The sequence below is a fragment of the Nelumbo lutea genome, chromosome 4, assembly GCF_056320005.1.
Source record: "Nelumbo lutea isolate HS-2025 chromosome 4, American lotus-T2T, whole genome shotgun sequence".
NCBI classification, from domain to species: Eukaryota; Viridiplantae; Streptophyta; class Magnoliopsida; order Proteales; family Nelumbonaceae; genus Nelumbo; species Nelumbo lutea.
In genome coordinates, this window is record NC_142687.1 from 69,700,990 (window position 1) to 69,718,901 (window position 17,912).

At 38.0% G+C, this 17,912-nt stretch overlaps 1 protein-coding gene across 2 annotated transcripts; it reads right to left on the minus strand.

Annotated features, from left to right (window-relative positions):
• Window positions 1–3,813: 3,813 nt before the first annotated feature.
• On the minus strand, window positions 3,814–8,847 carry LOC148861007 (protein RADIALIS-like 4). Of its 2 annotated transcripts, none has more exons than XM_088940840.1 (3): window positions 8,449–8,847; window positions 7,637–8,076; window positions 3,814–4,185 (listed from the first exon to the last, which is right to left on the minus strand). In XM_088940840.1, the coding sequence occupies exons 2-3, from the start codon at window positions 7,921–7,923 to the stop codon at window positions 4,158–4,160; spliced, it is 315 nt and encodes a 104-aa protein (XP_088796966.1). In that variant the 5' UTR covers window positions 7,924–8,076; window positions 8,449–8,847; the 3' UTR covers window positions 3,814–4,157. The 2 variants fall into 2 exon arrangements, with proteins under 2 accessions (XP_088796966.1, XP_088796965.1); XM_088940839.1 differs by having other exon boundaries at window positions 7,637–8,072; window positions 8,449–8,781.
• Between the last annotated feature and the right edge of the window lie 9,065 nt (window positions 8,848–17,912).

Sequence of the window (17,912 nt, forward strand, 5' to 3'; positions counted from 1 at the left end):
TAGACTGTAGGGTCACCACCCTCCGGTATGTTATCCCACAGAAGGGGAGAGCAGACAACCGGGGCACTCTCCTCCAAGTCAACTACCACAACCTCTTCGTCAGCCCACATCGCCTTCTTCTGATGCTGGGGAGTGTGCTCCGTAGACCTGACTACACCTTAGATCTAGGCTGGGTCCCCTAGGTCCCTCTAGATTGCACTATGGCCGCCACATCCCTCATGCAGTGTGAGATATCCTCATGGCTAGCCATTTTAGCACCTGCACAAGACAAGAAGTGAGTCAGTACCAAGTCAAACAACTCAGAAAAGAAAAGAGATCGATAAAAGTCATTGCAACAAACAGACCGGTTACCTCACTCATCAAAGCAACATGGACCAACATCAATTGAACAAGTAGTACTCGGTACCACTTGAACACCTCGACAAGCCCCTCGTTCAAAGGGAACCTCAGCCCAACTATCAAGCTGTGCTCATACACACAGAGCTTGCCTAGCCGAGCATTTGTGGGCCTCTCACTAGCTCTCGGGCACCTAAGCTCGTACTCCTCAAAAATTCCGTACATGGTTTTGATCCAAGCTACATCCCTGGACATCAAGCAGCACGAAGTAGTCCCGAATCGACAACCAGCCTGCAGAGGAAGGTCAACCTCCCTAGTCAATGGCTCAACCTCGGCCCCCTTGGCCTCAGCCTCCCACCCAATAACCCACTTTGGGTCAAAGGCCTCAAACTCCTCGGCCTCGGCCCCTTGGCCACTAGCCTCACGGGTATTGAGCGCGATAGCCTCGACAAGAGACCCCGAGTCAAATCCACTACAATAAAGGTTAGACCACGGAACTAAAGCAACACCGAGCTGAAGAACTACCTCTTGTCGAACTCTACAAACACTTCTTTTGCGAATGACAAAGTAAGAATGCTCCTCACCCCCGTTCATAGGGCTCTTAATGATCTAGATCAATGGCGTAGATCAAACGTTGCTCTCCGATAGGTCGAGAAGACAAACTGACGTCATTGACCTCTACACTTGTGTCACCTTAGGAAGGTGAAACGACGCTTCCGTCAGCATGACAAGCGTCGAGCCATCCGGTTCGTCTAGAAAACCAGTTCAGCCGAACCCCTCTTCTCAGACAGCACGCTCAACCAACTTGAGATTCAAGTTCCTCAACCAAGAACCAAAGAGCTCTTCCACACCATACCATGGCCAAGCACTACACTCCTCGACTTCGAAACTTGGGGAGTGGTGTTTGGGTTATGGTTGAGTTGGCCTCGGGTTCCACGTGTCACCTCCATGGCCGCTTTGTCACTTCGGCCACATTGGCACCATGTCATCAGATAAGTGTGACCAAGACAAGAGAGCATCGTACGGATAAGAAGGACAGCTCCGTCGAGGGTTAGGCTTATCCTAAAGACCTTAGCAGACAACCTCGAAAGCCTCATTCGAATCGGACACAGATCTTTAGCTATAAGTAGGTAATCCCTGCTCAAGGTAAGGGACTTTTGACCTCTAGCATCCATACTATTATTCTACTCAGACCAGCACTGTTCTCTCAACTACTCAGCCCGACCGCCCATCGTTCTCGACTAACTTGAGTGTTGGAGTACCTAACAAGGGAATAGCTCCTCGGATCTCTGACTCTATTATTGGTTTCAGATCTTGTTGCACGACTTCGTCCTTCCACCTAAGCTCCGCCCAGTTGGCAGGATTATCTGATTGCGACCTTGGTTCAAGAAACACCTCGGGTCGAGCAGCATCAGATACAATCTATTTACCAAGATACATATTTAGGTTATTAGAATTTGGTTGTATTGAATTGGGATCTCCTACCAATAAAACACGTTCCAACACCCTACCAACTTGATCTAACACCACACATTTCACTATGAAATTAGGACCCACCACAAAAGTGGGACCAACCATGCATGAGATGTGCGGTATCGATGATGTTGGTAGGATGTTGGAACGTATTTCATTGGTAGTTGATCTGGACTCGGTTTTATTAGACAAGATGAAGATGATGAGCTTTTAATGTTGTGTTTGGTTCCATGGGCGTTCATTGAAAAAGCACTACCACATAAACACTACATAGGCATTGGTGTTTATTGCAAATGAAGCAATATGAACCAATTATTTGGTTTCATCGTTTATCAAATAAATGGTAGAAATTTGAAATGCTTTGATTTTTGTGCATGGGGCATTTGGGGCAAGGTTCAAAGTATCGATACTAGCCGATAGGCTCTACAGGCGTATCGGTCAATACTAGTTCATTTTTTTTCGATTTCGATTAAGAGGGGCCAGTTTAAGTCCTCGACTACCCTCTAAACCGAGCCCTAACCCAATACAACCCCTGTAAGAGCATATCGGGAAGGGCTCGATATGATATGTATCGATCGATATGAGCCATTTATTTGTACTTTTTCACTTCAAACATTTATTTATACTTTTTCACTTTAAATGTTTCATGTTTTTGTTGTTTGGTTGGACTTCACTTAAAACATTTTTTACTATCCACCTCGAATTAATACCCATTAAAGTGTGCCACATTAACATTTGGTTTCAAGAAATGTTGGGGCGTTTGGGGGAAACAAGAATTTGATGTTTCCCCAAATGCCCCATGCACAAAAATCAAAATTTCAGTTTTCTACTATTTATTTGATAAATGGTGAAACCAAATAGTTGTTTCATTTTATTTCATATGCAATAAACGCGAATGCCTATATAGTGATGATGTGGCAACAGTTTTTCAATAAATGCCCATAGAACCACACACAGACTTAATATGGGGAGAAGAGTTAAAAACGCCGCCCAACCATACAACAAAAACAGGTAGCATTTAAAGTAAAAAGTAAAAAATATTTGAAGTGAAAAAATATAAGAAAAAAACGTTTAAATTAAAAATGTTTAAAGTGGCCAATTCCATAAACGCCGACGAACCAAACACATACTAACTTTTGGACAGAAGTAAGTGTTTGGTTGTGTAGTACGAGTGAATGGGTTACTGTTTAAAACGTCTGAAATGGAATTCCTGCAAATGTACTTAAAACTGTACTACCATACACGCATTTGCACTTCCCAAAGTACTCCTCTCCGGTGTTCTCCCATAGGCCCATATCTATAAAAATTATAGATTATCACATTCAGGATTCTGTCAAAGCAAAGCGCTCTCGGCTTCATTTCGTCAACGATCAAGTTCGAAGGTAATCAGGGAAAAGTCTTCTGCATCGGTGACGGACACAAAACTTATTCATATTTATCCTCCATGATCCGGTAGCTATCTCCTGTCTTATGGGCTTGGCTATGAAGTTCCATTTCCATAGTTTCTGGCTGGATAGACAAGTCTTGTGTCCAACACCGATGCTTAAGACCATCCCTTTCAATTGTATATGCAAGTTGGAGAATCAAGTATGGTTCTGACTTCTGAAAGAGGTAAGACAAAAGAGAAAAGTTCTTTTTCTTTTATTTTTTAATTCTCTTCCTGTCGTTCTCTGGAATAACTGTGGCTGGGTGGGCAAGCTGCGAACTCAACAGACCATAAGTCCAACCTTTAGCTCTGCTTGTGCTTGGGGTTCCTAATTTTGACCCTGGGTTAGTTTTGGTTTGGTGCCTTAATACGTTTCTAACTGTGCCTGCCAGTTAATAATTTTGAGTTGAATGTGTGTTCTTCTTTTTTCTTTTTTCCTTTTTTTTTTTTTTTGTTTCTCAATTGCTGGGGTGCGAGCCTCCTATGTGACCCATCCATTGACATGTGGCCACTATAGACCGGTGCGAGCCTAGTGCCTGCAGATTGGTCCTCTCCATCAAAGTATCAACATGCCTAACTTTTTATCATCCAAATGAATCAGTGTGTTCACTTCACAGATATCTCATTCAAAATCCTAAAAACAATAACAATTAGGAGCTCAAAAAGGAAATGTTCCAAACCTTCTCGGATACCTATATCTTTGGAGAGAACTATCACAGATGTTTATAGCTCACCAGTGAAAGTCTACTGCAAATGTTTTACACAAAGAGGTTAGTTTACTCAACAACTAATAAACTGGAAATAAATCCATACCATTCTAATCTATAATATCGGGGTCCATGGTTTATATTTATATTCTTGCCCCCATGAGGTGTGAAAAAGTAAGCCGAACACATTGGAGAAGCTCTTGTGCCTCCACCAATCAATTTATGTCCAACTGAATAAGCATCCTGCATGAAGGGTTTCATTGAAAATTAGAAATAAAAGCAAAATGGTATTCTTCTGAAAAAAATGTGCTTCCACCATCTCGTTTGCACTCGGTGCATGTACATTTTACATTGTCAATTGTAAAAAATATACAATATTACTGCAGCAAGCATATTCTGGTGATTGCATGCTTCATAAAGAAGTAGGATACCTTCCAGGCTAAAAATTAGAAAATCAAATAATCCATCATTAACCTTATTGAGGATACCCAAAACCAAAACTATGAATTTACTAACAGAAATTGTAACCACTAGTAGTTTTATTGACCTCTATGGATCTTCATATTAAATCAATATAATGACTAGGGGCTATTGCTTGGTGTAGTGGTAAAATCTCAGGCAGGCAAGCCTGAGAACGGTTCAAGTTTTAGGTTTGTATCCAGTCACCACTCCCAAGACCCCAAATAGATGGGACCAACATTGGGGGGTAATAGCCTTTTTATATGACATCTATATAATGACTGTTATTCCCATACTTTGGGCAATTCATCTCATTCACATTGATTCAACAAAGCCTCATCCAAACTACATGGGGTTAACTACAATGCTACACAAATCATTTTGCATTTCTACTATATCTAGCACTGCATTGTCAAAATTTTTATCTTCAAACCCCCTTTCTCAACACCAACTTGGTCCCTTCTGGTATTCCCCCAACTCTTTCTAGATCTGGAATCTTTCTTCAAATCAATCCTTTGACAATTATAATGTTTTGACAATTAATACTACTTTAATGTGCATTGATTTAGTTTTGTAAAATCAAATAACGGTATAAGTTTAATCCTAAGCATTGTGTGTATTATTGCTCATCCAAAAAATTTGGATGATAAATAATCTACTTTCATTTTCCAAGATAAGCTTAATTTTCATACAAGAAAATACCTCAGTTTATCCACTTGAATTTGCAAATTTATGGCAATATTAAATTTATTCGAGTAAAACAGGGTTATCAAGGTCACTTTATGATTGTTCTTACATTATTAGCTGGATGAATGTCAACACATTAAGTTGTGAATTAATCTATCAACTAATCAACCTCACAGTTGTTTCCTGCAAGTGGAAATTGATACAAGTTTATACGGAGATGGAATGCTAAAGGCACCATTCCAAACTGTAATCTTAAGGTAGTAGTTGAGACTACTAATATCCACCACATCCACCTTCTGGAATTCTTTTTTCTTGAGTTAGTATTTTTCTTTAAAATGGTAAAGTTGATGCATTGAGTGAGAGAAAGCTTTCCTTGATGCCATGGTACCGAAAATTTGACCAACAGAGTTTCCTGGAATTGCATAGAGATAAGTCTATGCCCATTTTTAGTATTTCTTTCCATTATGTTTCTAGTGATTAAAAACAAAGAATTTATTTTCATCAACAAAATGGTTGATGACATTAGTGGAAATTTAAATAAAGGCAGCTTTAAGAACATTAAGTGGCTATAATGGAAATTAAATGATTAATAGTTATTTCTGGGAAGTTATTGAAGGATGTGACACTTTTCAGTGAAGTGTTTTACTGTCTTAAAACCAAATAAAACAAGGAGGGAACATTCTAACCTACAGGGGATGTCTTTGACATGAGTATTTCACAAAATATAGTCAGGGAAAACATTTGACAGATGTTGATAGGCAAAAGTAGTACATATTTGCTAAAATGGATGAGAAAAACTGATTTGCACCACATGGATAAGGAAAGAAAAGGAAAAATGTACTAGATCAATCTTGGATCTGTAATAATAGATGGTATTTGACTTAAAAACCCCACAAGACCAAACAAATAAAGGAGAAAATGCTCTAAGGAAAATTTGATAACAGCTGAAGTGGCTGAACTGAATGATTTGTTGCTAACTTACTAAAAGACCTCAATAAGCAACTAAGTTCAACCACTTCAGCTGTTATCAAGCGGCCTCTAAGTCAACCTATTGGAAAAATGTTCCAGATCAATCTTGAATCTGTACTCATTGATAGTATTTGACTTAAAAGCTCCACAAAACCAAATAAAAGGAAACAATGCTCTAAGTCAATCTACTTATCCAAAAAAAAAGCTCTAAGTCAATTTATTGGAAAGCTCAATAGCACAAGATCTGAATGACAAGATGTGAGGATTATATATCAAGAAGTTAGTGATAAAATGAGACCAACCATGTCTCTTGTTCTTTTGGGGGGTTAATGTCCTACAATCCCCTCAGTTTAACGATTGAAAGTTGATGGAAGAAAAGAGAAGCAAGGAAGGACAATTTGACAACAACAACAACGTGAAAAGATTAATATGAACAAGGTAAAATGAGATAGATGAACAAGGTCAAAAAGGAAAATTTGACAACTTCTCAAGTCCCTACTCAAGGACCCTTATGGTAGAGCTAATATGGCTCTTCATTATGTGAATTGTGATATTTATCTGGTCTCAGATGCATACGTTAAGTAACTTGAGCTAAATTAAAATATGCAAATGCCATTGTTGCAAACTCCACATGGCCTACATGGTGATGAATTATCAAGTGGTAAATAAGCATTTAAGCATAAAAAAAAGTGAAGGAAAATGCATATTTCCAAATCATAATGAACAAAATCTATTAATTACATAAAAAGAAAATCTTGAAGTGGATTTAACTATAATCAGGAGTATTTGCTAAAACTAGTGCCAGTCCATTGAAATTCAATATTCAAGTAGAAAAGGAAATGAAAAAAGCCTCAATACTAAATATCTTCTGTACAATGGTTATAAAAGAAAATTATTATGAGGCTCTATGCATTGTCCCTATATATTTTTCACCATCTGTATGGAATATATTTTGATAACATGGACTCTGATTAACTGCTCATTCAAAAAACTGGAAAACATCTTGGCACTTAGATGATAGGAATTTGGATTATAACTTAGGAAACAATTGAACATTTTTATGTCGTTCAATGAACTCTGATGAGCTTATCTTTTTCTGGTGAACCATAGTGATTTCTGAAAACCCATGGATGAGCCAATGGAAGACGAAACAGAAGCAGAAGAAGATAAGAGCAGATATCAGGTCATGCAAAGTTAAGTAAACAAGAAAGGGGAAAACGAAAAAATGTAGCAGAAGGGCCAATATATAACATTAGACAAGACATTACTGCACATCCGGATACAGATTTTACAAGCTTTTATAATTTCAAATAGCAGGACTATTGATGGGGAACATATCTGTTTTGTTTATGTGATTGGTGATAGGCATAGAAAGTAATAGTTGTTGAAAAAGAGAAGCACCCAAGGTCATAGATACCAGAGGGAGAAGTAAGCAAAAAATTAAGGTAGACTAATGGAAACCAAGAATTATAGAGAAACTCAATTTCATCAAACAATGGGAATAACCAATAAACAAAATACATACGAAGAACATCATCCAAATGCAAATACTGAGCACGTTTTGGAAAAGAAAACCTACTTCTGGTCTTCATCCGTCCAAGACACAACAGATTGGGTACATTCAACTGGAAGGCACCACTGACTTTCTTCAAATCCATGGTCAAATTTACCAGATTCAATATATTGCAAATCCTCCAGGAGGATATCGTAGTGTTTCTTCACCTCCTCTGCACTTTTACCTCCCACGGCAGCTGCAACCAGCTCCCACCGGTCTGGGTTCTCTTCGTCGACAATAGCCAAAGCCACCTCGAACAGTTTATTCTCCTCCCAACTCCAACCAGACAACACATTCCAAATGTCACCCATAGTGCCACTAAAGAACCTTATTCTTCAACTCTCCCAGAAAAATAATAAAAATCATAATACCTTCATGGTACTCCTCGAAGAAGAACAATTGGAGAGGACCTTCTTTAAGACCTTGTTTGTTTTCCCGGACCAATCAGATTCTGAGGTCCCTGGCTTCGACCAAGTTTCAGTGATGGAGAAAAGAAGGGGAAAAGAGAACCGGTCAGTATTGTTTTTTATTACTTATATCAGGGTCTACTGGCCCTCACTTCCCGATTGTAAGTCTATCCACAAAAAGCAAGAAGAGTTTGTAACATGAAATGGAAAACCCAAATCAGAATTCAAGTCCTTGTGGCCAATAAAGCAAAAAATATGCAAAAGGCAATCGCACCCAAATATACTTTATTCCCCATTTTTCCAAGACCAAGAATCCTATTTTCCATTTCTTGCAACAAACAGGCATATCTTAGATCCAAAACTACAACATATGACCAGAGCAAAGAAAAAAAAAATATATAAAATAATCCCAACTCGAAGCTTTCTTACCTCACGCCCACCGAATTTCACATCCTATCTTGCAAGAAAAGAAAAAGCAAATGCTTGGTGGGTCGTTCTCCTTGACTTGTTTTAATGGCGGGGGAGACTTTACTGAGAGAAAAGAAATGAACGTAGAGGAGGTTGAAGGAGGCTAAAGCAATTATTTCTTTTTCTGTTTATCTACTTGCCATAATTGGATTTGTTACTAAGCAAAAAGAAATTATCCTTATTCCCATCTTCCTGTAAAGGTGCTCAAGGATCAGGTAGCTTTGTTAGATATGCCCACCTGTCTCCTTCGATCCAGACAGTTCCGGTCCCAGGGGATATGCACCAGATTTTCCGGCTTTACTCGTTACCCTGTATATTTTTATAAAGGGAAAATCACATGGAGGTAACACACTAACACCTAAGGGCCTCAACCTCAACCTTCTCTTACTTACTACCTTGTAATTTTAAAAACCAGCAGTCCAAATTCATTAACCAATGTTTACACTGGTGATAAATTTATCAAAATGCCCATTTATAGTTTGTTAGAATAAAATTATAAAATAAGAGAAATAAAAATGATTAATGTGCAAATTGTTTTGTTGTTCGGGAGAGGGGGAGGGGAGGGGTGTTTATAGGTTTTGGGAGATGACCTACCCCTCAGTTAAGGTCTCCTGCTGAGTTGAGGCCTTCAAGTGACATTACCCCAAATTTCAGGGTAATTCCATGTAATTTTCCTTAATATTTAACCGATAAAAAATAATAGAAAACACAGAAATAATGAAGTCATAATGAACCCATTCCGTATGATTCTTTCTGCTTAATGACTGAAAAACCCCCAAAGTTCTTTACAGACTTCTGGAGTGAGGATAGAACTTGGTTTTTCTGCATGCAAGTGAGGATAGGACTTGGTTGGGAAAAGATAAAAAGGATTCATCTTGTCAAGTCTTCTTATTATTTTTCCTACCTTAGATATGTGGTCCATTCCTTTTTCTCGGCTTTACGTTGCTGAAAGAGAAAATTAGGTCGGTCGTTGTCAAGGATCCTTTTATAGAGGTTTTTAAGATAACCCAAACTTAACAAAAATTAATTATTGAAGCATCATCATTCATAGTCTGTGTGGGGGGTTTCAGTGTTCCTTCCTTTGTAGAAAGGTGGGGGTGATGGAAACTTGAAAAGAGTATTAGTCTCTCCAGAATGAGAAGAACAAAGGATAAGTTCGGTTTTCATTGACTACGTATGAAGTTAATGGCAGACAATGTCATTCCATTCTGTTCACATGGCATTAAACAGATACCTGACCCCAATTATACACTTGGGATAAGGCTTAGATGATGACAATGATATTATGGGTTGTGTGTTAGATACGTCCACGTTGGCTCGTTATTCTACACAAACAAAGTATTTTTCTGATTTCAATATGGGGGATAATATTCCTTGCTGTGCTTACAGATAAAATAGAAAAACAATAGAAATAAGAGGTTCGCCTATATGGATGATTTTGGTTTTTAATATAATAAAACTAGTTGATGATACTGATTCAGATCCAACTTGGGTATTCTCCCCAGTCTCGAAAGGTTGTTTGTTGCCTTCGTTATTACTACCTAATTTACAAGAGATACCATTTCCAATTTCCATCAAACTTGCTTGCTGGGTTCCATCCTCGAGGCCAGGCTTCTAATCTTCTGGCTTGTTTTTCAGTAAAGTCAGTGAAGATATAATCGATGTTAAGCTGAGAGTGTGATCATTGATGACCACCGAACCATTGGTCCCCCCTCCTCTCTCTCTCTCTCCTTTCTTCTTTACATTCTCACTTTTATGCTACGGTGCTCTGTTTTGAAATGTAAAAAAATTGCTTTGTTCAACGGGCCTAGACAAATGAGAGAAGAGGGAGAGGGAGGGAAACACAGAAGAGAAGAAAAAGAGAGAAAGGATGAGAGAAAAACAAGAAAGTGAGAGAAAGAAATGGAGGATAAAGAGGCCCTTTGTGGCAACAGGACCATTAAATCTCACTCCCACAAGTTTTAAAATGCAAAATATCCAGGAGATGAAGTGGTATAATTTAATTGGAGGATTCATGTAAAAGGTGGATCGAAGGGTCAATAGAATGTGAGCTCATTTACCTCAAGGAGGTGTTTGAAGAGGGTTATATTGTTGGTAGAAAAGAGGGTGTTTTGAAGGGTATTATTAAAATAGAAAATCAAGTTGTTTTGGGTGAGAAAAAACCGAAAACCGAATTGATCAAAATCGAACTGAAAATTCGGTTTAACCAATCTGATCAATTCGGTTTCAGTTCAATATTTTAAAAAAGCCAAAGGTACTGGTTTGGTTTCGGTTAACCAAAATAGAAAACTAAAGGGATGAGAGATCCATCATATGGATGGCTGAACCCTGTAGGAAGGTTGGGCGAAATTTCAAAAATTTCTCTCTCCCCCATGTGGAAGTCACATTCCCTATTTTCTTAAATTGCATTATCAATAATCAATCTTGAACCTAAACTAGACCAGATTTGAAACCAAAAGGGAGTGGAGGGATATACCTGATACAAAGTAATAATAACCTCCAATGAAAGTGTTCACGCCCAAGGAAAATCCAAAGACTTCTTCCACCAAAGATGACACGATGCAGGATGAAGCAGAATCAGTAGGATGGTTCTTCAGCAAGAATCTGATGGAGGGCTAGTGAGCACAACTTCAGATTACCTTTTCTACCAAAAGGTAATATCAAGAACTCTTCTTAATCGCTCCCACAGGAAGAGATCAAACTAGTATGGCGGCAAGAGCAGGAGAGAAGGAGACAGTGCAGTCAAACTATGTTGTCTCTCTCTGGAATTCAACAGTTATTTAGATTATTTATGTTGTGTCCTGAGGGCTCGCCCTGCTCTCCTATTTATAGCCTTAAAGAGAAGTTCTCCTAATCCCATTAGGAGTTTCTTAATCCAAATCATGTATTTGGATCTGGACTCTCTTTAAGAGATAAGGATAATCCCTTATCTTATCTGCAAATAAAGATTAGCCCCCCTAATCTAATTAGGAGTTTCCTGATCCAAATCTTTATTTGTATCCGGACTCTCTGAGTGGATAGGGATAATCCCTTATCCTATCTGCTGATCTAAATCCCAGAACCACCCTCTTTTAATTAATCTCATTAAGCCCGTTCGAATTGGGCTTTAGGCCCATTAAGTCTATGTGCTCACTTAGCCTCCTAACTGCTGCCCAGTTGGTTATCCTTGTATGAAGTGAAACCTAAACATTGATGTACACATCAGCCACATGGGTTCAGCCCAGCCTCTGTTACAAGGCCTGGCCGAATTCATTGTAGGAGACAGTGAACCCTTGAGTCCATCACCATGGTCTCTTAATGGCCCCAACGTTTACACTAAATGGTCCTTGGGTCAAGCCACCTTCTAAAAACCCAAGGATTGTGGGCAGATGCAAGATTAGCCTATCAGGCATTACCCTCAATGGCTTTACACTTAACCTCTCAGCCCATAATGATCAAACACTGCCCGACAAAAGAGAACCTCTCCCTTGGCTACAAGGTATAGTGTTGCACTCTCTACTCACATGGAATTTAAATCTTTTGCAAACATTTTGAAACCATAATATATATTGATATATATATATATATATATATATATATATATATATATATATATTGCCAAACAAATTTCAATCGTTGAAATTGACTTCCGACAGTTTAGGTTTCCATCAGATAGAGTGCATCCCCGATCATTCACTTTGTCCGACAAAGGGGCTAATTCTGTTACTATAATCACCCATTCAGATGAATTCTTAGACTGTCCCAACATACCCAGGTTTTGACCCCCTCTAAGGATCTCACTAATTGACATATCAAAGACAACCCAATCTGACACCTAGTGTAATATCATAATCGAGTCTAGGGGTCAAGTGTAACATTCCAGGTTTGCCCATCTATCTCCATGGTCCAGGAAAATACTGAAATTCTGGTCCAATTCAGGGTTTCAATAAACCCACACTGCATGTACCTCAGGTCTCTCCCTAGCAGCTGAGATAGGCCACCCCAACCAACTTGGCAGCTCATCAATGTCAATCTTGTAAGATAAATATTCCCAGATCTATCCAACGGCTGTGAAGATTCTAAACTAACACGAGTCTCATATGTATCTGATTTAAGGGTATTGCACAGAAACACACCATAATAACATGAATCAAATATGTAATTTATTCATTTACATTAAATGTTATAATGTACATCATTCTGCTTGGAGCTAAGGGCATACACTGTCTAACAACTCCCACTTGCACTTAGGTCCAATATGGTATAAGCTGGAGTCTCATTCTTTCCACGTGTTTCTCAAACAATTTTTGTGTCAGTGGCTTAGTCAATGGGTGTACTACATTTTCCGCTAATGCTACCTTCTGAATTAGGACGTCTCCTCTTCCAACTATCTCCCATAGTACATGGTACTTCCTCTCGATGTGCTTCGACTTTGATTGGACTCGTGGCTCCTTAGCCTGAGCAGTGGCTCTAGTGTTGTCACACAACAATGGAATGGATGATGTGCTGGATGAAACTACTCCCAATTCGTGAATGAATTTCTTCATCCATATGGCTTCTTTGGCAGCTTCACTTGCGGCAATGTATTCGGCTTCGGTTATGGAATCCACCGTGGACCCCTGTTTGCTGCATTTTTAGCAAACAGCACACGATCTTATCGTGAAGATATAACTAGATGTAGACTTTCTATTGATAACTATAAATATAACCCTAGCAAGTGCACTAGTTATCAAGTTGTATAATAATATCATTCCCACGGGGATTTAACAAAATAAGTATTAGAATCACTGCTTTCCCTAATTATTTGGACAATCGAAATTTAGGATTGAGCAAAAACTACTGAAAACTGAAACAAAAAAAATAAAAACAAGGACGATCACTAATCGAATATGCAAATGATGAAATCGCTAGGACTTTAGGTCCACCTAACCAATGTAATGAATATTGATGGGTCCGATTATCCAAGACTAATTGTCATTCCCATAAGCTGAGATTTTTCTAAATTTATTTAATATTTTCTCTCCAAATATACTAAACCTACACCCATCAGGTAACCCTTTGATCTCTTGAGTAGATCTCTTAAGATGGAAGTGCATTAAGTCCAAGAAACCCATTAAATTCAGATGAATCATGTATATATATCTCTATATACCATTCAATTCACACTATGAATTATTCTATCAATTATTTGAATTCCTCTCTCAATTCATTCACATTATCCAAATCAATTAAGAGGTGGCCAAGCTCTTAATTGCAATAAACACAATAATTCATAGACTATATGGAAATCACAATCTTGGATAAATCAAGAAGATAAAAATATATTCAGTAACATGGTTAGGCTTTTCATAGCCCTAGCAAGAAAACAAATCAGTTCATGATAGAAGAATTAAATCAAACAAAGGGGAAGAAAGAACTCTTGAATTCACCCATGGTGCTGAGATCTCCTCTTCTTGCCGCCACTTTCTTCTTGAAGTTTCTTGAATTCTTGAACCTTTCTTGAACCCTTATTGATTGGTTGCACCTTGTTTCTTGATTCAAATCAAGAAGTGAGTGATTGAGTGATGCCTCAAGCTAGTCCATCCCCCCCTTTATATAGCTTAAAGGGGAGGGGGTAGTCTCCTACTTCCTCTTGAAGTTTATCTTACAAGAATAGAAAGTCCTATTCTAATCATACTCTTATCTCTATATCTAATGAACTCAATCCCTTTATCTTTCTAAGATTACATCAAGAATTTAGATTTAGAAGGACTCCTCTCAATTTCTTGTTCTTGGATTCGTATTAAACCTCCTCTGCAAATTGGACTTCAGTCAGGCTTTTCTGTAAGTTGGGTTTCAGGTGCGGATTGGACCATCCTATGAATTTTCCCCGACTTCGGGCCCAAATTTGACTTTGATGCATGCTAAATCTACGAAAGCACAAAGCATGAAAGTTATGGATTTTTCTCTTATCTTTCTAGTGGGTCTTGAATCAGCCCAATCGGAGTTCTGATACGCGAGTTAGACCTAGATTACTGAAAGACGTCGAAACTATGAAAAATCATCCGATTTGTCTTTCTTTGCTCCTGATGCCTTCTTTCATGCCCTGAACCGAAATACAAGAAATATGAGTATAATTAAGTACTAATTCAGTATAAAAGACAGAATGTTAGGGGATAAAATATGATAGATTTTATTCTCATCAAATCGCCCCACACTTAAACTCTTGCCCGTCCTAAAAAAAAACAAAACTCAAGCAAGAAATAAATCAAGAAAAAACTAACTTTCCTACCGATTTTTAAACTCAACTCTCCTTCCTCTTTCTCTACAAATATTCTAGGTTAACTATTGCAAACCAATAAATCAACACAACCAAGTTATACTCAACTCATCTATCAGCCAATCCAATTCTTGCTACTGCAAACCAGGTAGTAAATCAGGGAAAACCTCTTTCTCTCTCTCTTTTTTTTTTATTTTTTATTTTTTTTTGGGAGTGAGTACATTTTATGCTCCGTCTCACTTTTGGATCACTCGGCCAGTAGGTGCATTTTATGCTCCATCCTACTGTTGAATTTGTTGGATAGTAGGTGCACTTTATGCTCCATCCTACTATTGAATTGCTTGGTTGGTAGGTGCATTTTATGCGCCATCTTACCAATTGTAGCAATGGTAAAACAACCACCCCATTTACTTAAACTTGAATTTAGAACTAGCTTAACTGGAAATGGCTTTAGATAAGTCACGTACTCCTTGAGCATACCTCATTACTAGGTTCACAAAATCCTAAATCAAAAAAATTCTAACCTAAATCCAAAATCCTAAATCCTAAATCCCCTCCCACACTTAAAACTTACATTGTCCCCAATGTGAGGTTAAATGTAATGAAAGGGCAGCAAAACTAAACTAGAAATGTAAAAAAAAAAAGGAAAAAAAAAACAAATTTCCCTATCATGAATCAAATCCTCTAACTCTCGTGGTTTCAGCTTTCGATGTGTTCCCCTTCCATCCATCATGGGTGGGTTTAAATATGGAATAGGGGCCTGTAAAACATAGGGTAACAGTCTCTTATTAGAAGTCGACAGCATAATATAATGAGCATTAGCTTGTCCTTCTTGACTGTCCTCCAAATAATTCAAAGCCTTCTTAACTTTCTCATCCAAGTTATCTTTCAAAACTCTTTCAGGGTAAGGGAGGGAAAGTTTAATAGCATCTAAACTCAGTTTAAGTGTACTCCCAATGATCTCCTTTTGCAGATCGGCCACATCAGCTTCCTTATCATCCTTCTGGGTCTCACCAATTGTCTTCCCGCATCCTAAAGCAATGGCACTTACTTGCTCTTTTGCATTATTCTCCGTATTGTTGGGCAACTATTCCTCTTTTCTTTCCGACAACATATGCACAATCTTCCCCGCTTGAACTTCTAAGTTCTTAATTGATGCTTCATGGCTTTGGAACCTTGCTTCAGTGGCATTAATGAACTTAGAAATTATTTCCTTCAGATTGTTCTTTTTTTCTTATGGGGGCGGTTGTGGTTGGAAACCCATGGGTGCCTTTTGCTGATTGTTACTCCATGAAAAGTTTGAGTGATTCCTCCACCCTGGGTTGTATGTATTGGAGTATGGGTTGAAGTTTGACCTGCCAGCATGAGAGATAGAATTAGCATTCTCATGGGAAAAAAAAGGATTATTTAATTGACAATCAGAATTAGTATATCCTATTTGATCACATAAATCGCATGAGATGCTCGATAGTGTATTAATGGCTGCAATACTAAAATTATCCAGTCTCAGCACCATGGGCGAATTCAAGAGTTCTTTTTTTTTCCTTTGTTTGTTTTTATTCTTTTATCATGAATTGACTTGTTTCTTGCTAGGACTGTGAAAAGCCTAAACCATGTAAATGAATATATTTTTATCTCTATGATTTATCCAAAATTGTGATTTCCATATAATCTATGGATTATTCTGCTTAAGGCAATTAAGAGCTTGGCCACCTTTTAATCAATTTGAATTATGTGAATGAATCGAGAGAGGAATCCACATAATCGATTGAATAATTCATAGTGTGAATTGAATGGTATATAGAGATATATATATACATGATTCATCTAAATGTAATGGTTTTCTTGGACTTAATGCACTCTCATCTTGAGAGTTCTATTTGAGAGATTGAAGGGTTACCTGATGGGCGTAGGTTTAGTGTATCTCGAGAGAGAATATTGAATAAAATTGGAAAGACCTCAACTTATGGGAATGACAAATAATCTTGGTTAATCGAATCCATTAATATTCATTACATTGATTAGGTGGACTTAAAAGTCCTAGCGATTTCATCCATTGCATATTCGATTAGTGATCACCCTTTGCTTTTATTTTCTTTTTCTAGTTTTTATTTCTAGTAGTTCTTGCTCAAATTTGATATTTGGTTGTCCAGGTAATTAGGGAAGATTGTGGTTCTAATACTTATTTTGTTAAATCCCCGTGGGAACGATATTTTGTACTACTTGATAACTAGTGCACTTGCTAGGGTTATATATTTATAGCTATCAAGTTTTTGGAATTCACTTAACCAAAATCAATTAAGAGGTGGCCAAGCTCTTAATTGCAATAAGCACAATAATTCATAGACTATATGAAAATCACAATCTTGGATAAATCAAGAAGATAAAAATATATTCAGTAACATGGTTAGTCTTTCCATAGCCCTAGCAAAAAAACAAATCAGTTCATGATGGAAGAATTAAAGCAAACAAAGGGAAAGAAAGAACTCTTGAATTCGCCCATGGTGCTGAGATCTCCTCTTCTTGCCGCCACCTTTTTCTTGAAGTTTCTTGAATTCTTGAACCGTTCTTGAACCCTTCTTGACTGATTTGCTTCTTGATTCAAATCAGAAAGTGAGTGATTGAGTGATAACTCAAGCTAGTCCATCCCCCCCTTTATATAGCTTAAAGGGGAGGGGGTGGTCTCCACTTCCTCTTGAAGTTTATCTTACAAGAATAGAAAGTCCTATTCTAATCCTATTCTTATCTCTTTATTTAATGAACTCAATCCCTTTATCTTTTTAAGATTACATCAAGAATTTAGATCTAGAAGGACTCCTCTTAGTTTATTGTTCTTGGATTCATATTAAACCTCCTCTGCGAATTGGGCTTCAGCCAGGCTTTTCTGCAAGTTGGGCTTTAACTGCGCATTGGGCCTTCCTATGAATTTTTCCTGACTTCAGGGCCGAATTTGATTTTGATGTATGCCGAATCTACGAAAGCCCAAAACTAGAATTTGTGGCTTTTTCTCTTATCTTTCCAATGGGTCTTGAATCAGCCCAATCGAATTTCGGATACGTGAGTTAGGCCCAGATTACTAAACGATGTCGAAACTGTGAAAAATCATCCGATTTGTCTTTCTTTGCTCCTGATGCCTTTTTTCATGCCCTGAACTGAAATATAAGAAATATGAGTCTAATTAAGTAAT